This window comes from Gambusia affinis, linkage group LG11 (genome assembly GCF_019740435.1).
Source record: "Gambusia affinis linkage group LG11, SWU_Gaff_1.0, whole genome shotgun sequence".
NCBI classification, from domain to species: Eukaryota; Metazoa; Chordata; class Actinopteri; order Cyprinodontiformes; family Poeciliidae; genus Gambusia; species Gambusia affinis.
In genome coordinates, this window is record NC_057878.1 from 21,194 (window position 1) to 43,074 (window position 21,881).

General features: G+C 38.1%; 1 protein-coding gene across 4 annotated transcripts; it reads left to right on the forward strand.

Moving 5' to 3' along the window:
• Positions 1–1,329: 1,329 nt before the first annotated feature.
• slc37a1 (solute carrier family 37 member 1) lies at positions 1,330–20,079 on the forward strand. 4 transcript variants are annotated; one of them, XM_044131907.1, is made up of 22 exons: positions 1,330–1,740; positions 3,087–3,174; positions 3,259–3,295; positions 4,630–4,711; positions 5,727–5,859; positions 7,975–8,053; positions 8,455–8,590; positions 8,940–9,016; positions 9,116–9,282; positions 9,688–9,740; positions 9,816–9,890; positions 10,398–10,436; positions 11,906–12,028; positions 12,106–12,196; positions 12,572–12,634; positions 12,885–12,970; positions 13,149–13,197; positions 14,739–14,812; positions 14,915–14,993; positions 16,877–16,974; positions 17,663–17,727; positions 18,355–20,079. In XM_044131907.1, the coding sequence occupies exons 4-22, from the start codon at positions 4,649–4,651 to the stop codon at positions 18,368–18,370; spliced, it is 1,566 nt and encodes a 521-aa protein (XP_043987842.1). In that variant the 5' UTR covers positions 1,330–1,740; positions 3,087–3,174; positions 3,259–3,295; positions 4,630–4,648; the 3' UTR covers positions 18,371–20,079. The 4 variants fall into 4 exon arrangements, with proteins under 4 accessions (XP_043987842.1, XP_043987839.1, XP_043987841.1 ...); XM_044131904.1 differs by having other exon boundaries at positions 3,087–3,295; XM_044131905.1 differs by lacking the exon at positions 1,330–1,740 and adding an exon at positions 1,757–2,416 and having other exon boundaries at positions 3,087–3,295.
• Positions 20,080–21,881: the final 1,802 nt, after the last annotated feature.

Consider the following 21,881-nt stretch of genomic DNA (forward strand, 5'->3'; position numbering starts at 1 on the left):
TTTATTATGGGACTCCTTTTACATTATAGGTTGTGATTCACAGTGGTGATAATGAAGTCATTGGATTGTATACTGTTGGAAATTCAAAACAAGTAAAATAAGTGACAACCCTAGACTACTCAAACAAAGAACAACTGTGAACAAACATTTTAGCTTTGTAAATTAAGCTAACACATGTCCATTTAAAGACTTCCCCTCCCCTGGTCTTATTTTGTGAGCGATTTTGAAGGAAAACCAACGCAATTCCGAAAAAGGATGGCAAAATAAGATTTTGCATCGACTTCAGGTACCTTCAACTCCATATCAAAATTTGACTCCTACCAAATGCCACGTACTGATGACCTCATTGAACACCTGGGGAAAGCAAGGTATTTAACAACTATTGATCTGTCTAAAGGCTACTGGCAGGTGCCTCTCACCAAACAGTCCCAGGAGCTGACAGCATTTCGCACCCCTTGGGGATTGTTTGAGTTCACAGTCCTGCCATTTGGTCTGCATGGGGCCCAGACAACATTTCAAAGACTAATGGATCAGGTACTCTGTGGGCTCTCAGCATTCACCTGTACATACCTTGATGATGTTGTGGTTTTCAGTGGAACTTGGGAAGAGCAGGTAGGTTCAGGCCAAACGGAATCAGAGAAGCGGGTCGACTCCAGTGGGGAGACTCCACCACTCCAGAGAGAGGTGAGTTTGGTGCTATCTGGTGGCAAGATGGTGAGTAGCAGAACCTAGACTCTCAAGGAAAATAAGGAACCCCGGAACACAACAATAACAACATACCAATCCCTCCTTGTTATAAATAATGGTTCAGTCTAATTTCCTAAGCACCCTGGAAATGACATCATTAGGTCTTTACCCGCTCACACTCTAAAGAGATTTAAGTGTTAGGAAAGTTTCTTGTCTATATTTGATTATTTTTATCCATAGATCAAGAATTAGTCAAAAGCATAAAAAAGCCTGATTTTGTATTTATTTTAAAGAGTATTTTCACGATTTATGAAAAGCGTGAAAGAATTTGTTTAATTATAATATAGATTTCTACTCAGAAGAATCAAATTCTACCCTTACGGGATTGAATTTAAAGCAACCAGCAAGTAACAAAGAAATTCATAATTCTGTTTGGAATTCCATGCATAAAGCAGGGAAACATTTTCTTGGCGGCTCAAAGAGTCCTTCAATAGATGCAGTGTTCAAAAACACCATTTTTAGTGGTATATTTTTAAGGATCCTGAGACCCCAAAATGTACCGAATTCAGAGAATCACCCAGGTGCATTTTATGCGTTGATTGCATGGAGGCATTGAAATGCCTTGCATTGCCGTGGCAGGCGCCGATAAAGTTAGACAACGTCGCTGAAATACTTTGTTTGAGCCGTCACGGTGTCCATAGTTGTCTAGATAAGAGCGCTGAACAAGCACGCGCAACACGGGATATTTACGGGAAAATGCTAATATGGGAGGGAGATAAAATACGGTAGTTTCTCGGAAAAAAACAGTAGACTAGACAGGTATGCCCTGCTGGCCCTGACAGCCAACCACTGAGTATTTTTCAATTGCGTAGCCGTAGAGGGTTAAGCATTACATCCTAAAATGTCTTGCCATACACGCTGTGTGTCGCTAAGTGAGTCTCTTTGTGGAAGAGTGTGGTTGGATGTTGACTGTTGCCAGCTTTCAGCAAACTAGGAAGTGGCGGCTCTTGTGTTCCGTACAGATAAGCAAAGTTCGTGACAGCGGTGAACACGGTAAGATGAGCAGAATTAACGTGGTTTGGGGTGAAAACTGTCCTGGGAAGGATCCTGAGCACTGGTGGGGTTAGTCCTGCTTTAATGTGGTTTAGCTAGCTGCTGTTTGAACCTAGAACTCGACGGTAGCCAACATTGTTCCAAGAATCGGTTAAAGCATAACGCAGAGATGTTGTTCCTGAATCTATATCTCACTCTAGTTTTATCTGTAACCCATCTTTAGATCGGAGCGTTTCTAAAGATGGGTTATGCAGGAACGTTTGGCTTTCTGCTCAATACACAGCAGCCACGTCTGAACATCCGTGATGAGCAGCGACGATGTTAACTAGAGAAGCTGAAGAGCACATACGGTTCATTTGTATTTGAAGATTGTATTTCTAGATGAAGGTTTCAAGTTTTTTGACTCAAACCTCACAGAACACCTCCTGCTTTCTTTGCGCCTGTCACCACGGAACTTCAAGAGTTAAACCATGACTCATTACTCCGGAGAATTTACTCTCATTTCCTCGTCATTTCCTGAATATCAGTAGTAGAGAAATAGAAAACTAATTGGCCCAGCCTTGATGAACTCTGGAGATTAAATGGACAATTTCCCAGGGCAATAGAAAGGAGAAGCACGAAGACAAGATTAAAACATAAAATGTATTTGATCTGCACTCTGAATGAGTTTCCTCAGGTGAATATAAGAAAGGGTGGGTTCATTTTGCTCAGTTGTTTGTTCATTACGCCAGACATTTGCAAAAGTTCTGATGTTATAATTTAGTTGTTTTTTTTAAGTAGTCTGTCTTTATTCTATACATTTTAATTAGCACAGCAGAAACGCTGCCAGCAAAGCTGATCCTTACCGTGATGCTTTCACCACTGATGCAGTACACTGGCTGAAAGCTCTATATTTACTCCATCTGTAAACTGAGACTTCTGAAACGTTTGTGTTAATTTATCCATATGGAATAGAGGCTGGAAAAAGGAGACTATTAACACCACGAAACCAGAGTTCAAAATGCAGCAGTCCACAGTATAATGCAAATATCTCTAACAGATGAAAAATAACAACTTTTGTTTCAAATTCATCAATAATAAACTAAAAGTTGGTACATTTTGGAATAGGCTGATTATTAAGAGTAAACCTGTATCAGGAATAAAACCTGTTTTGCATCATACTGTCATCTACTTTTGATTTAAGAATTACAGTTTATTTTATTTAGAGTATATTTACCCTAGCCCAGCGTGGAGACATTTGTAGACGTTTGTCTTGTTTAAGATCCTTCCTTTCTTCATTTTATTTTCATGATTCTGTCATTTCTCCCACCTATTCACTCTTCTGCCTCCCCCACCTCCACTTGCAGGTGTCAGTCATGTGTCCTTCAGGCGTCCATGTCCCTGCTGGTCTACTGTGAAGAGGAAGATGACTAACTCCATCTTGATGAGTTTGAGGCAGCTTGGAATGCTAAACTTATTTCACCAAATTCTACCCTAAAACTCACACTTTTTTTCACATCATGGCTCCTGTTCCTCCAGGGATCCATCTGCTGGTGTCCTTCAACAGGGAACAATGGTATGGCTCCATCCATCTATTTATCTACTCCTTTGTCCCTGCATCCCCTCTATTAGCTTTTTTTGCAGGTGGTTTGACCAGCATTCATTGACCAGAGGTAGGGTTCACCCTCTACTGGTCGCTCATCCTTCACAAGGCTATACATGCATGCACACGCATTTTAGATGTGCCTCTGCTGCACCACACCTGGATAGCATAATTAAGGCTCTGGAGAACTGGTCTACAAAAGGTGGAGGTAATTAAGCCATTTCATTCCAGTGTTTTGTACCTGTGGCACATCTTAAAACTGCAGGGCTGCGGCCCTCGAGGCCTGGAGTTTGAGACCCCTGGTCCACAAGGTTTAGGAGTGCATTCATGCTCCAAACACACTCCAAAGAGTTCCCTCAAAGTTGGGAGCATGGAATTGTCCAAAATGTCTTGGCATGCTGAAGCATTCAGAGTTTCTTTCATTGGCACAAAGGGGCCAGGCCCAGAAAAACAACCTTCCACCAAACTTTACATTTGGCACAATGCAGTCAGACAAGTACCGTTCTCCTGGCAACTGCCAAACCCAGACTTGGCCATCAGATTGCCAGATGGAGAAGCTCGATTCATCAGTCCAGAGAACGCATCTCCACTGCTCTAGAGTCCAGTGGTGGTGTGCTGTACACGACTGCATCCAAGGCTTTGTATTGCACTAGGTGATGTACGGCCTGGATGCAGCTGCTTCACCATGGAAACCCATTCCATGAAGCTCTCTGCACACTGTTCTTGAGCTAATCTAAAGGCCACGTGAAGTTTGGAGGTCTGTAGTGATTGACTCTGCAGAACGTTGCCAACCTCTTGGCTTTATGCTCTTCAGCATCTCCGTCAGTTTATGTGTCCTACTACTTTGTGGCTGAGTTGCTGTCATTCCCAAACACTTCCATTTTCTTATAATACAGTTGACTGTGGAACATTTAAGAGAGAGGAAATTTCACGACTGGATTTGTTGTACTGGTGCCATCCAGTCACAGTTCCACACTGGAATTCACTGACCTCTTGATAGAGGGCCATTCTTTCACAAATGTTTGTAAAAACAGTCTGCTTGCCTAGGTTCTTCATATTATACACCTGTGGCCATGGAAGTGATTGGAACATCTGATTCTGATCATTTGGATGGGTGAGCCTAGTAGATTATTGTTGAAAAACAAACCGCTTTAGTTACATGCATTCGACCAGCCAGTTACAGATGTTGGAAAGTCGGATCCTTTTCCCACAGTCCAGGTTTCTGTGTTGGGATTTGGATTTCCTTTCTGTTGCTAGCATGAATAGAAGAAATGTTGTGGATCTATGATGCTGTGTTTCTCCTGCAGGTACCGAGCGCTGACCTTCATGCTGACCTTTTTGCTTTACACTAGCTTTCACCTTTCCAGGAAACCCATCAGTATTGTAAAGGTAACATTTGTGTGTGAACTTCTAATGTAATCTACACATCAAAGCCTGACGGCTAGGAAGAAATTAGCTTTCACATTTCACACTGCTGGATTGTAAGAAGGTTGTTTGCTTTAAATACAAAACAAATAAACATAGATAAAACAAATAGGGAAAGGAGTTTATTTGAAAATGACATCTAAAAAACAAGCTGCTCATTGTCTAGAGTTCAAGAACATGGCCCAAGCAAAACCCAAAACAGAACCAGAAGTGTCAAAAGTAGCACAGTGTTGATCGCTCCTGTTGGTGATCTCTGAAGTTTTAGATATGCTTGGTGTGAGTTTTTCCAGCAGGTTGATGGGAACGTTGCTGCATAATCTGTTTTTTTTTTTGTTTTTTTTTTTAACTTCACTCGCCATCCATCCACTCCTCTTCAGAGTCTAAAACAGGGACTTTATTCCCTTTGAAGATAAACTAACTCCAGCCTGTCCAGCTGAAGGACCTGGTCATTACCTCCTCCACTGGGATGAACAGAAGACCCTGCCAGTGGGATATAATGCTGGAATCTATCAATCAGTTGCTTGACTGATTGATTGACCAGCCTGTAGACATTGGCTTAGCATGATGGGAACAACATCATGCTGTGATCAGGAACAGTGTTCCCATCATGAAACATATCCAGGTTTCTGACAGTGATGGCTTCTTCTGAGAGGCCTGGCTTGTTCTGCTCAACAATCCTGCCATGATAGAAGCTATTTTGATGTTGCCATTAGGGAGTCATATTTATCTGAAATCTGGCTGACAACCAGATTTCTGTACAGGTTTTGACTTGTTGATCCCAATAGTCTTGAACAGCCTGTTTCAGCTTAAAGTTTTTTATTTTATTTCTCTGATTAAAGCAAAAGACTAACATCAAGACCTGATACAAAATCTGAAGCTGCTCTTTAGACATAGAAAACATCCTTAGGGAAATAAATGCCATGTCTATATGAGATTGAGATTGAACAGTTCTTGATGGTATTTTCTTTATTTTTGCCAGAGCGAGCTACATAAGAACTGCTCAGCAGCCAGTGAGCTGGCTGCCGCCGGCGGCGCTGTGGCCGGCAGTGGAGGCCAGGAAGCCTCTTTCCCTTCTCTCCACACTGAGATGGAGTGCAGCTGGAAACCTTTTGGTATTTATCTGTTCCACTCTATTGTGATTATTTTAGGGGTGCATCAATAAATTGGTCAAGATTTCCTTTATTTTGGGAGATCAGCCAATACTTGCATGTGAAGTTGATCTTTTCTACCACAGCAAATGTCTAAAAATCAAATATCCTCTTCACTCACCAGGTCATGTCTGTATGCTGGCAGTTAACAATATTCACCCAACTGTTGCCAACTCAGCAACTTTCTTGCTATATTTAGCAACATTTCAGAGAATGTATCAGCCAAAATCCAAAACACCTGGGACCTCATGTACAAAACGTGCGTATGCGCAAAAAATATGCGGTGACCTATTTTATGCACAAGTTGGCATGTATAAAAATAATGTGATAATGAAAGTGCGTAAATCTACGTAAACTTTTGACCTTTTTGTGAAAATGTGCGACAGCCATGCAAACTTTTTCAGTGAACAATATCAAACTACAAAGTGTCAAAACTCACCTAAATACACCGACATCTGACGACATTAAGTTTTATTAAGAACAGAAAACATCAAACCAGATGTTTTTTCATAATTTTAATATTTTATTGTTTATACGTAAACAATGAAACTGAACCGCATTTGTCTTCAGAAAATAGTATAACACACAAAAATAAAGAAAATAAAAATAAAAGCATGTGAAAACCTCGCTCCAATGTAAATAGTACTTTTCCTCAGTTTTTGTCTAATAAAGATGCAATGCATTGGTCTCTGTGCTGAAATGCACGAATTGCATCTACATGGGGTAAACAGGGTTGAATCAGCAGATTGTTGATTGATCATTTTTAAGGTGTATATAATCACACGTATATAAATAGCTGCACAAAGATGAGATGCTAACTGAGGAGGGCTTTGGCTCTGATGAACACCACCAAAGGAAAAATTCAGAGGGAATGTGTATTCAGAGATCATATTGATCCTCTACTTTTAAATAAAATATATTATTTTTATTGTTGTTATTATTATTAATACTTATACTGCTACAAACAAGGACATTGCCATCTTTATTGCTTGACGTTGTGGCAGATTTGGGTATTTATACTAATTTATATATTATATTTATGGGTGGTGACGGGGGCAGATCAGCAGCTGCGCTCCATTTCCTGCAAAATAGAATTTATAAAGGAAAGGTGCACAGGTATGTACGGCTTTATACAGCCAAACTTTTTTTGTGCGCCACACTTTTCTAAATTTGTCCACATGCCAAGTATTAGTTTGAAAACTGCACTCTTTTATACATGAGGCCCCATGAGGCTTTTTAAAGATAGGTCATCAGTGATTGGTCAGAAAACTGCAATCAGTGCACGCTAGATTATTTTTTAGGTTTTATATGTTGGACATTTTTCCACTTCTATTTAAACAGTGAGGCTAGTCAGAATAAACTCCTTTTCACAGAGGCAATGTCACTGAAATAGTTCATTAGAGAAAAACTGTTTTTTATTCTTTCTTGCAAAATAATTTCTTTGTTCAAAGATGGACATATTCTGTTTTAGAAGTATTTGTGATATGTTTTGTTGGTCTGACGTAAACAGGAATTCTTACAGTTGTGACATACAGTTAGATTGTCTGGGATATGAAAAAATTGCTGAGATATCCAGAAGGTTTGTCAGGAGAGGGAGATGTTCGCTTGATCAACTTGTATGTCGGTCATTCTTTAGCTGTCCAATAAACCCATTTGGGAATTTATTAAACTGAAAAAAATCCAGGTTATGCTTTTGATGGATCACACTACACTTTGAAATGCAGGTTATCTTACTGAAAGCACACTGTAAAAAGATCAGTTACTGTATAATTGAACTCAAACAATCCATAAAAGCAACAATGAGCTGTCAGTATATTTTTTGTGATGTATGTAACAGGTCTCTTTTGTAAATGAGACCATGAGACTCAAGATTTTTCCAGTATAAATAAAGAATTGTATATAGTACTTGAGAGCTTTTGTGGATTTAGTGCTTTTGGCTTTATTTCCAAAAGTTGTTGCCTCAAACTAAACAGAAAAGCATAAGCAGGGCAATCAAGTTGGAAAGAACCCTTATCAGTTAAACAGTAATAAACTGCGAGCTGCATAATCTTTGTTTAGTAATTAATATTTGAATTTTAGATAAAAGCAACTACAAGCAGCTGCTAGGAGCCATGGACTACTCTTTTCTCTGTGCGTATGCCATTGGGATGTACCTCAGGTGAGACATCAATATGATCAGACTAGCATAAAGTATAAAGCTAGCATAAAACTAAGTAGATATTGAATGGTGAGAAAAAGGTTTCAGTATCACATAAACACTAAACTATTAATACTAGTTTGGTGTTTACTAGATACTAGATCATTTCATACTAGAGTTACAATGAGGGAATCAAGTATTTGATCCCTTCACAGTTCCTGAATTATCTTAGAGCAAAAGCACAAAATTATCAACAGATACAAGGATGTAACATGTTCTGTTTGTTCTGTTTTACTTCAATAAACTTTAACATAAGCAAAAGAAATTTGACAGAATCAGGATCCTCTATGAAAGTTATGAATCAAGCTTTTACATCATAGATGAATGTGAGTTAGCATGTTGCTGCTGTTCCCCCTGTGCAGCGGCATCATTGGGGAGCGCCTACCTATCCGGCTGTATCTCACAGTGGGAATGCTGAGCAGTGGGCTTTTCACCTGCCTGTTTGGACTTGGTTACATTTACAACATTCACAGTCTCGGCTTCTATATATTTGTTCAGGTGAGATGCACACAACACCCGATTTAACCAGGCTAATTGGAACTTCTCAGTCAGGGCAGCTGTACTGAAAAAAGAAAATCAGTGATCCAACTATTGGATAAAATTTATCCAATATGTGAAGTTTATTAATTTACGATGTTAGACAAACGTACATAAATTAAGTCTGACAAACTTAATTTGATTACACGTAACAAGTTATCTCAGTTTCTTAAAGTTGGAGCTGCATTCTCTTTTTTTCAGTGCAACTGCACACAGGCTGTCTGGAGGGCTGGAGCATTTACTTCTGCTTATGTATCGTTAGTTGATATGTGTACAGGAAGTAGATGTGGCTCTATTTTTGTTTTTCTAGGTGGCCAATGGTTTGGTTCAAACTACTGGTTGGCCCAGTGTCGTGACCTGCATTGGCAACTGGTTTGGAAAAGGAAGGTAAGATAGAATAGTTAACAGCTTTTATGTAAAGATGAATGGAGCTCATGTAGGCTGAGACCTGATGGGCTTAGTGATGAAATCTTGTGGTGTTGGCAGGCGTGGGCTCATCATGGGACTTTGGAACTCCCACACCTCAGTGGGAAACATCCTGGGTTCTCTGATCGCTGGGTACTGGGTCTCCTCTAACTGGGGCCTTTCCTTCATTGTACCAGGCCTCATCATCGCAGCCATGGGAGTCATTTGTTTCCTTTTCCTTATTGAACGTAAGTCTAAAAGTCATTAAAATCATAATTATGTAAAGGGCATAACACCGATTTGTGAAAACATATCAGAGTTTTAACAGGGTTCAAAATGTCCGCCTTAGTTTTTCTTTTAAAGTGAACATCTTCACATCAATAATAATGATAATACTAAATAATAATTTCTGATATTATAAGTGCAGGGGAATAAACAAAAAGGTTGTTAGAGGATGCACTGTTTTCACAAAATAACTTCTTCAGTCAGAGATTTTACTGTTTGACTCCATCCTGCTATGCTTGTGTCAGAGACTTTACCTTCCAGACTTGCTGACGGAGCAATCATTTAAAAATAAAAGCATGAATAAGGCTGATGGATTTTCTCACTCCACAGTTTTGCCAAATTCAACTAACCGGTTTTCTCCTCCGCAGATCCGAATGACTTAAAAGGCATATATACTCAGAAACCGTCTCCTGGCAACAGCGTGAGTAAAGGACATTTGTTTTATCCGTCCTGTGTGTGTTTACCTGTTTTATGTAGTAAATCTGTCTTTATTTAGGTTTCAGCCAAAAGTTGGAATGGAGCAAATGGACATCCAAAAGTATATTTGCAATACAAGGATAACAAAAAGCAGGTATTACTCTGGTATTACTCTGAGAACTCCAGACATGGACCTAGTTATATATTTGACCATTTTTTAAACACAAAAGTCCATCTAAAGCCTTATCTTGCAGAGAGGATGTAACAGACCTGAAGGGATGGAGAGGTCAGCTGCAATTATATGTCTGGCTATTTTCTCTCAAGAAGCCTTTTTTCTTACAGTTTTAAAACCACCCACTCAGAACTCCAGGACTTTATAATTTGCCATATTTCATATATAGTGAAATATGACAAATAAATTTTGAGCTGCTGTATATAAGATAAAATCGATGATAATGAATGATCAATGATCAATAAATGATAAAATGGCTCTTAGTCCCACAATGCTAGAAAAAATAAGAAGCTACGATTCAGTGACTACTAAATCATAATCCTTCAACATCACTACTACTCTTTGAACAAACTTAATAAGTTACTTTTTTTTTTTTTTATCAAAGTATTTTTGAATTGAACACAATGTTTCCTCTATATTGTGTTTTAGGCCTACAGCTTTTTTAAGGAATGTCTTCAAAATAGGAAGGTCAGTTCTGTCAGTGATCTCCAGCTTCACTGGTAATTATGTTTTAGGCTGGATCTAAATGTTTAAGTCTTTGTGAACAACAACACATTCAATCGCATTAAATTTGAATACTAATTCAGGATGTTGGAGCTTAATAATTTGGCTGTACAGTTTTGCTAAATGAGGGATTTGTTGTTCCAGAGCATCAACATTTAGACTCAGCTCTGAGGTGTCTGGAAAGCCCTTAGGCAGGATTTCACCCATTCACATTTCCTATTACTTTGATTTAGTTTTGATTTCAATTTGATCACATGTGCCTCTGCACAGCTATTATAAAGTGTAATGCTGTAATGCATTTTTTATATGTGTCTGTTATGACCTAAAAAAAATCTTTGCAGACCTAACTTTTACAGCCATTTTCTTTTGAGAGATAAGACTTTTGAATCAGTTTATTAAACTAAGTCATAGATTGTTAGTCTTTTGACAGTTAGTATTCCTGTAGCTATAGTGTTTAGGATAACACTTTATTTGAAGGCTGACATGACACTGTCATAAATGTGACATAACACCTGTCATGTACACGAAGGAGTCTTGATGAATGTTTATCACTTTTGTCATGAAGGGTCAATTGGTAAATAATGACACTTTCAATGCAAAGTTGACTCTGTGAATGGACTTTTAATGCAAGTTTTAATGCAACTTTTTATCAAAATATAATTTTATTATTTTAATGCAACTTTGTATTGAAGTGTCATTATTTACCGACTGACCCTTCATTACAACAGTCATAAATGTTCATGAAGAGTCCTTCATGTTTATGACAGGTGTTATGGTAAATGGCTTTGTACTTGTATAGCGCCTTATCAAGTCTTGCCGTGTACTGGCCATTGCTCCATATGTGTTCATGTCATGTCAGTCTTAAGAACACCCCTTCATATAAAGTGTTACCATGTTGAGCTGTTAAATGGGATCCGGTCATTTTTCAAGTAGTGAAATAGATATAATCGGGAAATATTGATTGTATATTTATTGATGAGGACTAGAAGATTTACTTTTTCTGTATTCTGACAAACCAGCTTGAACTGAAATCTGGTGAGGATTTTCTCTTTTCTGTCACTGTCTTACTGTCTCCTGCTTCTTGTTAAATTAGGCTTTCTATTTGTTGAGTTTTCACTGAATGTTCTCCAAAATCAGAAGATCAAAAGTTGCGTGGGACTTATTGATATTTTTTTCCATACATTTTTTTTAATGATCTTTTTTAAGTTTAATCACAGATATTTTTACAATAATTTGGTTGCTTTAAAATGATAACATTTTTCAAGCAACATAATTTCATTTTTCTACCTCTTGAGCATCTTGAAGTGACTGAGGTTCGAATACTGAGCTTTTTTCTGAGGCTGTTAGCTGTTGAGCTGGTGTTGGTGTCAGCCGGTTCCATTGAGTTGCAGCTGATCTGTGGCCTTCCTGTTCCTTTTTCCGTCCTGGTGCAGAACTACGACACGGAGCTGCTGCTGCCCCGGGACGCTGTGTGTGTCCCTGCCCAGCCGGTCGTGGTGGTGAAGAGCGAGTCAGAGCCTTCTGCCATCAGCTTCATGGGAGCGCTGCGAATACCTGTCAGTTTACTGACACTGCTTCTCTGCTGGGTTTGCTGTCACATCAATCAGTTGTCACATGCTCTTTGTTCCTGCAGGGAGTGGTGGAGTTTTCTCTCTGCCTGCTCTTTGCCAAGCTGGTCAGTTATACCTTTCTTTTCTGGCTGCCCCTCTACATCACCAAAGCAGGTGGGTAAACAACCTGCCAGCCTTGTTCAGCAATTTCCTCCTTAAAATTTTGCCTCATTTCAGTTTGCTTGAAATGAGCAAACGTATGCACAGGGAGCATACACATCATGTTCCATGTGTTTAAAATGACTTTGAAGAACCGCATCTCTGGAAACAGTTTGACCAGACAGATTTCAGTGAATGGTTCCCTCCTCAGGCGCGTTGTATGCTCTGTGAAAAAAAAAGTCTGTTATTGAATAACCTCAAGATTAAGTAAAATGCCTTCAGACATGTAGTTTTGAATCTGCACATTATAAATTAACTGAATTGTGCTGAAAACCCTTTATTCAGGCGAGAGGAATGTGATAGAACTGTTGGTCCTTATTTCTTCTTCAGCTCACTTGGATGCAAAGAAAGCTGGAGATCTCTCCACCTTGTTTGATGTTGGAGGAATTGTGGGTCAGTGATTTTTTTGATTTTTTAATTTATTTATTTAAAAACATTTTCCAACCATTAAAAGTATAAAAGTATTTGTTTTATGTTTTTCATTACGATTAGTTATTTTTTTTTCCAATTGCTGATGGAATCTGAGGCTTTTTTTCCTCATTGCTTTTTTTGTGCAAATTGAAAATTAGCTTCGGTTTATTTGTGTGTGTGTGGGTTTGTGGTTTGTGTGTGTGTGTGCGTGTGTGTGTCCATGGCCATACAGGTGGGATCTTGGCAGGAGTGATCTCTGATAAATTGGGGAAGAGAGCCAGCACATGTGCAGTTATGCTACTTCTAGCTGCTCCTACAGTAAGCTTTACCATTTTTTGGTTCTTAGGAAATAAGCACAGTATTTAATTGTCCAGAACAGGATTGATGACAGATCCCTGTAATGTATGTTATATAAACGTCCTTCTGATTAGTTTGGATCAGTTATGAATATCGATGCACATTATTCTTCTGGTTCTGTTTGCTTTTTGCTCTGCAGCTCTATGGCTTCTCTATGATCAGCCAGCTGGGATTGGGACCAACTGTAGGTGAGAAGCTGCTGTCTTTTTCCTGTCTTCTTTCAACAGGATTGTTTTTTTCTGGCAGGAATTTCTAGATCCATACTTTTAAAATACTGGATACAATTCTTTGTGTAAAGCATTTGTTTTCTGTTGACAGTTGCATAGAAAATGTCTAGGAAAGCAGAAGTTTAGAGCTCCGCAGGCCACTAATCTTAAAAGCTTCAAGTCTTGTTTGCAGCAAATGTAACAATGCACAAACTTCAGAAGAAATGGGTTAGGGTTAGGAACCTGTTTCCTGTTTCCTCACAAGCTAGGAATGTGAGAAAAATTGCAGATGTATCTGTTCCAACAGCTGTATTGCACCAATATGATCAAATAGAACTTGAATGAAACACTTAAATGTTCATATTGGAATAGATGGGAAGATTGATGACTGGACAGGACTAGTAGGTCTACAAGATGGATGGAATAACAGATGGAAAACATTTAGAGATGTTTGTCGTATTTATTTTATGAGTGTCTTTGTAAATAGATGGAAGAAAAGCTTGAGAGGTCATGCAGTAAATGAGTAGAAAGTACAGGAAACGGTGAAGAAAGCTCCCCACCTTTAAGACAAAAGCCGAGCTAGGGTTACCTTCAGCACGCTGCCTTCTCCTGTACTGACATCAATTCAGTCAAGTCCAACATTTTAGGATCCCTGAGCCTGAGCTTGTGTTCAGACAGAGAGAACACAGAGAGGAGAATAAAGCCTTTTTATCTGGGTGGAAAAAGAAAAGAAAAAAGAAACTGTATTAGAAATGGCTGCCTAGCAACAACCTGTCTTTCCTCTGTCAGGGTTACATTATCACACAGCATGAGGAGCAATCAAATGCTAATCCAGTCCAATTTCTGGACTGGATTTAATAGAAAAATATTTCTGGAGTGTGCACAAAAGTGAATTTCTTATCCTTCTAGTCCAATGTAATCAAGGTACTTTGGGTAAAATAAATTGGTCTGCTTTCTTCATTTCCCAGATGACATGATAAACCCAGTTCTGAAGTAGTTAGGGTTACTTGCTGTGAATGTGAACTTTAATTATGTCACATTGGTTTCCTTATGCTTACTTTTGTCACTGATTATTCTCATTGTTTGTGAAATTGGGCTTTATATATGAACAGTTGGGGTATCAACCTTCCAGACCTCTCTGGTTTCCTGGTTCTGGTCTGCTCTGCATTTCCAGAACTAGAACCAAACTGCAAATCTGGAACAAACCTTAAGAAAACTGTTAAAAACAACAACAAAAAACCCCTATCTGTTTAGAGTTGCTTTTGAAGCATAATCACTGGAACATTAACCAAAATATAATGTTTCACTTGTTGACTGTGTGTTTTATGACTTTGTATTTTTCTGTTTTTATGGTGTAAAGCACTTTGATGTGCCTTGTTGCTGAAATGTGCTATATAAATAAACTTTATTGATTGACTGACTGACTGACAGCATGCAGAGCAAATGGTTTAATGGGAAATGCTGCCTGTGGACATTTAGCTAGTCTTTAGGAACAGAAGTTTGACTGATTTGGTGTTTCCCAGGAATGCTGCTCATATGTGGAGGTCTGGTGAACGGACCATATGCTCTCATAACAACTGCTGTTTCAGCAGATCTGGTAGATATTTCACACTAATATCTATTTTATGTTTTAAATAGTTTTTCTTTCACATGTACACCGCTCCTCTGTGATTCTCTCTTTTTGTGTTTTTGATAACAGGGAACACACAAAAGCCTGAAAGGCAATGCCAGGGCTTTGTCCACAGTCACAGCCATCATCGATGGGACAGGATCTGTAGGTCAGTACTATTTATTCTCTCCCTTAAGTTAGCAATACATCACTGATCAAGAGTTTGAATGTAATTGTGCTCCTGTTATTCCTAGCTGACACATATCAGTCAAGCACAGAAACACCAAGGGCCTCATGCATAAAAGAGTGCGCAGTTTTCACACTAAAACTTTACGTATGGGCAAATTTAGAAAAAAATCCGGATGTATAAAGTTGTGCACATCTTGTTTATACATCCCAATTTGCAGGAAATAAAGCGCAGCTGCTGGTCCCTCTGTCGCCACTCTTAAATACATTATGTAAATTTGTATAAATACCCAGATGTCTGCCACCATATCAAGCAATAACCATGGCAACATCCTTGTTTGTAGCAGTATAAGTATCTTTAATAAGAATAACTATATATTTTATTTAAAATATGCTTTTCGAGCACACAAGGTCCATTCACAAAAATAAAATTTATACATTTGAAAGAAAAAAAATCCAAATTACAAAAAAGAAAATAAAGAGATCATCCAAATGCCTGTTTGAACAGCAGAGCGTTCAGCTGGGATTTAAAGACACAGCGTGTCAGAGAGTCCTTCATATGCAGAAGTTGTACATTTACAGAATAGAGATGCTTTCTGTCCATAAAGGAGTATTTACAAAGCGGGTGCCTCGACTGAAGGATGACTGCAGTTGCAACGGTACTGGTACAGCATGGCTCCTTCTTAAAGTTTTGCTCAGAGCTCCAGGATGATCAGTCTGAGCAATAAACCAGCATCAACATTTCCCAGAAGATCAATATGATCATTCGCTCCCTCCATTGGTGATGTTCTCCATCAGAGCCAAAGCGTTCCACAATTACGCTCTCCTTTGTGCAGCTACTTATATACATGTGATTGCAAACACACTTTAATCATAAAAATAATCAAACCTGTTTGGAGTTAATCTGCTGATCCAACCCTGTTTTCTTTTTTAGTGAGAATGAAATTACCCCATAAATGCATTTCATTCCATGCACTTTGGCACAGAGACCAATGCGTTACATCTTTATGAGACAAAAACTGAGGAAAAGTACTATTTAAATTTGAGTGAGGTTTTCACATCATTTTCATTTTATTTTCTTTATTTGCCTGTTAGGTTATTGTCGGAGGATAAATGCAGTTCAGTTTCATTAAATGTTTAAACGTTAATGTTTAAACAATAAAATATTAAAATCAGGAAAAAACATCTGTTTTGATGCTTCATGGTATAAATAACTGAATGTAGTCAGATTTTGGTGTATTTGGGTGAGTTTTGACGCTTTGTAGTTATTGTCCACAGAAAAAGTGTGTGTGGCTGCCACACACAAAACAAACTGCGTGTATTTACACAAACTTTGACGCAATGTTCATTTATATACATGCCAACGTATGAGTAAATATGGTGCCGCACATTTTACGGCTGAACAGGTTCCTGCTGTCAGGGCTTAGTGGTTGTATGTAGAATAGAATATATACTTTATTGATGTAGTTTGTCTTTTAATTTTATCAGTTAAAAAAACAGTCACAGTGAAGTCTATTATGAGATGTTTACCTCCCTGAGACCTGCAGAAAAGTGATTAGCCTCTGATAGACTAATGCTGTTAGAGTTTCACCTGTACAGAGTGCAAATAGAAACATGCTGTGCTGCTTGTTGACTGAAACTGCCATCAGGAAGGAAGAAACCAGAATAATAGATGTAAACTTCACCTACCTTACAGGAAGTGCAGCTTCTCATGCTTCTCTTGGTTGCTATGCAAACAGTGAAAGTTCAGCACAATATTGTATATTTGAAGTAGTCAAATCCCAAAATATGCTCACATCTTGACATGTAAAGTTTTAGTAAATTTTAAGCCCAAATCTAAAATTCTATTTGTGTTTGTGGTGATAGGTGCAGCTCTAGGCCCCCTACTGGCAGGCGTGTTGTCTGCAGGTGGCTGGAATCAGGTCTTCTACATGCTAATGACTGCCGACTTCCTTGCTTTGCTGGTGAGTGCAGAGCAGTGACTGTTTGGAGATATTATGACATACTTTAGGGTTAGAACTTGTCAGAATTCTCAATGAGTGGACATGCTCTCTCATGAATATGCAAGTTAGAAGATTCGTCTCTGTACTTTCAAGGTTTTTTACTCACTTTGGCCATGTTTGGCCTTTAAGCTTGCTTGATGCATGGAAATGGAGTTGGAGCTGCCCTCTTTTACTGCTAGTGTGAAATGTTTTAGTTGAAGGCTAGGAACACAGTTTTGATCCTATCAGCAAAGAATGCTAGAATAAATAGTAACACCTGAGCTCTAAAATGTTAGAGCTATTGAAGTATGCACCAAGCTTTTTTTGACATTTTTTTTAACTCACCCTCTTACTCAACAATAAAAACATATGTTTAGCTTTAGTGCTAAAGTAAAAGTTATGCATTAGCTAGGTTCCACTTTTTCTTCTGTACAGTGTACAGTACAAATAGCCACCTTCAATAGACTTCATAACAACACAGAGCAAAACATTTATTTCAGCTTCACTGAAGACGAGCGCAAGGATAACCACATTTCTGTCATGTCAGATTTTGATATTATTTATATTTTATTTAATTTTTTGCTGCTACCAAGTGAACCATAGTGTCAGGCCTTAATTCGTTACAAATATTTTGTATGCTTATAGAATGTTTTTATTGTTTGTGTTGAAGCTTTTATTACGGCTGGTGACCAAGGAGCTGTCCTCATCCAAGTCCCACCCTGTCTCTGCTATAGAGTGAGTCTTCATTCGCTCAGTTCCTTTCCATTCCACAAACTATTTCTGTCTGATGACATTATAAGTTCATTTGATATAGATCAAATTTATATAATGAATTTGATCTGTCTGTCTCTCTGTCTGTGTGTCGATGGATCTATATATAGATAGATGGATCTATATAGATGATGTCAATTCTTATGTTGTAACACGGTTGGATCTGTGGATCCATTTTCTTTGGTTGAGTGAACAAACTCCTGCCTAAGATCAGAAGGCTGTTAGCTGCTGGCGGAGTTAGTGTAATATGGATCAGAAAGCTGAGGATGTTGAATGTGTAGGTGGCGCATGTTGCTACAATTGATAGTGCCCACACAGACACACCCAGTACAACACTTTTATTCTAATGGCTGAGGGGTTGCCAGGCGAAGTCCCAGGATTCACTGTGATAATAAGAGACATGAATGTGGAGGTTTGAGTCATGTCTTTTGGCTCACACTGTGTGTGTGTATGTGTGTGTGTGTGTGTACAGGAAGCATCAGACCTTAGCTCTGACTCGCTCAGGAAAGACAAAGTTCAGCTTACTGCTTGTGACTGTAAAACGTAACCACACCTACTCTCTGTATCAAAATTATGTTCTTATCTTCATAGGTTGAAGGAGCACTGAGCACCATGATTGCACTGTTACCACACACACCTCTCTCTGAAACACACACACTGACCACTCGTCTCAGCCTGGACAGGAGGGCAGCTCAGCCAATCCCTGGAAAACATGTCAGGCTCAAATGCACAAGGTTTACTCTGGAGAAGAGCTGGAAACTGAAGATGAATCAAGCTCAACAGCAGCATACTTCAAGATTCATGTACACTCAGCTTATTTGTATCTTTCCTCATATATCTCTTGAAAACACAGCTGAATTCTGTTTAACCATCCTTTTATTTTTAACAAGTGTGGCCCACAGAGAACTTTGATTTGGTTTTACTCAGATATTTATAATAGAACCCTGTTTAAGGAAGGACAGAATCCTTGTAATCATAATTTTCACCAAACCTACAACTCTAAATTAGCTGTCATGTTTACATTCAGATAATAGTTTTTATTGCTCCAGCTAGGGAAGAATAGTAGACTGTAGCAGGAGTCTAAAAAATGTGGCTTCTGCTTTGGAGCTTGTCTTCATTTTGAACCATATACTACAGATACTGTTCACAGATATCAATACTAGTATTCATGGTCTAAGTTCTTAGGATCATATTAATTATATGAAGTCTTACATTGGTCAGGCATCTAATCAAAAATTCAGATCATAGGGTTTTACTTTTGTTTTTTATTCTCTTGTTACTAACAGCGAATGTAAAACACTTAGAATTTGAACTAGTTGTTGCAATCATGACATTTATAGTGAAAATCCCAGAGTTAGCTTTCTGAGCAACGTCCTGCCAGCAGCACCAGATGCAGCTTTGTAGCACTCACTGCCATTTTGGTTTTTAATTCATTTTTGGATTGTATTCTTGATGCAGAGTGCCATTTTAATTTGATGCGATTCATCTATCTATCAGTCATAGATCAGAACGGCACAGACATCATCTCTATATATGAGTCTTGAAGTTGTCTTTCTCCTGGATGGAGGTGAGCTTTAGTTGTAGCAGTTTGCTCTCTGTGCGCCATCCCAAATTAAACATTGTTTTTCAGCAGTTGACCACTGAAACAAAGCTGCTATTGCCTTACTGAACCAAAGAAATTATGAAATCGCTTTATTTGTTGAATTGAATACACTTTAATCTGTATGTTTATTTCTGATTAATATTTTTGTATTCTTTGTCTTGTAATAGGGCACCAAAGCTCTATTTTTCTAAGCTGCTAAGAGGAATGGGGTCTATTTGTACTAGGGGTCTGGGGTGAGGGGGTCTAATAAATTATCAATGCACTTGTGGGAGTAGAAGGTTTTCAGGCTGAAATTGTTTGTTTATTTTCAAATTCAGTTTTAGTGAGGTTTTTATTTAGAACATGCTCATTTTAAGTTAAGTTGAAACATTAAATAATTATTTCTAATTTATCATTTGCTAAGGTGATTAGTCCTTTAATTAAAAATTGTGAATCTTGCAAGATGCTTAGCTATTTTTCTGTTTTATTTGTTAATTATTTATGTTATGTTAATTTATTGACTACTTAGAAGATGTATATAATTGTATCTTCACTAAAAGAAACCCATGTGCATATTTATTTGGGATGGTGATTGGAATTCTGAGTACTTGAAGTATATTGTGCCTTGTATGCTGTAACTGATTTTCCAAAAGAAAATCACAAATTTATGATTTCTGTAACTGCTCTTTCATGGAACACATTGGGAAAAAGGAATAAACATTGGTTTTGTGGGATTTGTGTTTTGACGGTTGAAGGAGTTCCAACAGAACAGGGCAGTGCAGGCAGGGATCCTGGAGAATTCAGCAACTTTAGGATCTGTGATAATAGGATATCTGTCTGTCTGACTGTCTGTCTGTGTCAGGGGTCTCAAACTCCAGTCCTGAAGGGCCCCTGTCCTGCAGTTTTTAGATGTGCCACAGGTACAAAGCACTGGAATGAAATGTCTTAATGACCTTCTCGTTGTGTAGATCAGTTGTCCAGAGCCTTAATGACCTAATTATTCTATTCAGGTGGTGCAGCAGAGGCACATCTAAAAGTTGCAGGACTGCAGTTGAGACCTGCGGTCTGGGTGGATAGATAGATGGATAGATCCGGACCACTTAAAAATCTGTTTCTCTGATTTTACTTTTTAAAGTTATATGTTTGAGTAAATTAAACATTATTTTTTTTATTCTATGAACTACTGAGTACATCTCTACAAAATTCCAAGCACAAATTTAGTATTTTGCTGAAAATAAAAATGGTCAAAATAATGAAAAAGATGCAGTGCTTTCAGACCTCAAATAATGCAAAGAAAAAAGTTAATGTTTTAATTCAGTAAGGGTTCAGAAGTAAATATCAGTGCAGTGGTCTTAATTATATATATATATATATATATAAATAAATACAGAGAGAGAGCCTAACCTGTCATCATAGAAAAATAATATAAAATAATTTGTATTGCCATTTTCACCCTGTGGTTTGTACTATAAAGTACCTATTTTTCATTTAGCGTAACCAATTCTGATTATTTTTTTCCTCAAAATCGCTGAATTTTTGCATTTTCCCATTCAAATGCTCGGAAGCGAAGCTGGTGAGGCAGCAGTGAGCTGAGCCTCACCTGGGATTGATCAACCTCTCACTAACTTCACTGGCTGCCATTCTATGAGAACATGTATGTATGAACTGATTTTCCATAATTTAGCTTATGTATATAATGTAAAGTGCTTTGCGTCACCAACTGTGTGTGTAACGTGTTTTGTGTGCTGAGCGATCAGAGGTGAGGCAGGCAGTTTTCTTGCCTCATGGCAGGGGGCGCTCATGATCCCAGACATTGTAACTCCACAACTTTATTTGTTTTTTATTGAACAAACTGTATACAAAGACTCGATGAGGTACAAGAACATTGCAACATAGGTAGAAAATTTTAACAAAAACAAGGGGTAAGACTAAAGACAAACACATAAAACTGTAAGGCAAATGAATAACAATTTGTGACTCCACAGCTGCAGAGTAAGAGTAACAGCGAGCTGGCCGTACAGTAAAGTCAAGTGCAGCGATGTATTTGTAGTTTTCTCCTCTTACCACAGCAATCACTTATTAATAAGGGCAAAATAAATGTGTGTTAAGATAACTCCAAAATGCTCGGAAATAGGGATTAAAAAATATTATTACACACCAACAAAGTCTTAAGCAAAACTTCCTAAATAGCATTATTGGATGTTAAGACTCTTAAAAACTGTTATTTAATAATTTTAATGACCAAACACCAAATCCTTAAAACCAGTTTCTGAAATTCTGCAACATATAATCAAGTCCTTATTTAAATAAATGCAATGTAAATATAACCTCTGCCTACAGTAAAACCAAGAATACTTTTTACACCATATAGGCAACTTTCATTTTTCTTAATCTTGTGTTTTTGCCTCTGTCTCTTATGAATTACTACTCAGTCCATGATCTTGAAGGATAACTATATGAATATTTATTGTGATTCACAGAATAAAATATAATTTTGCAGTAAATGGGTTTAATTTTTTTAATGATGCCAGTGTTT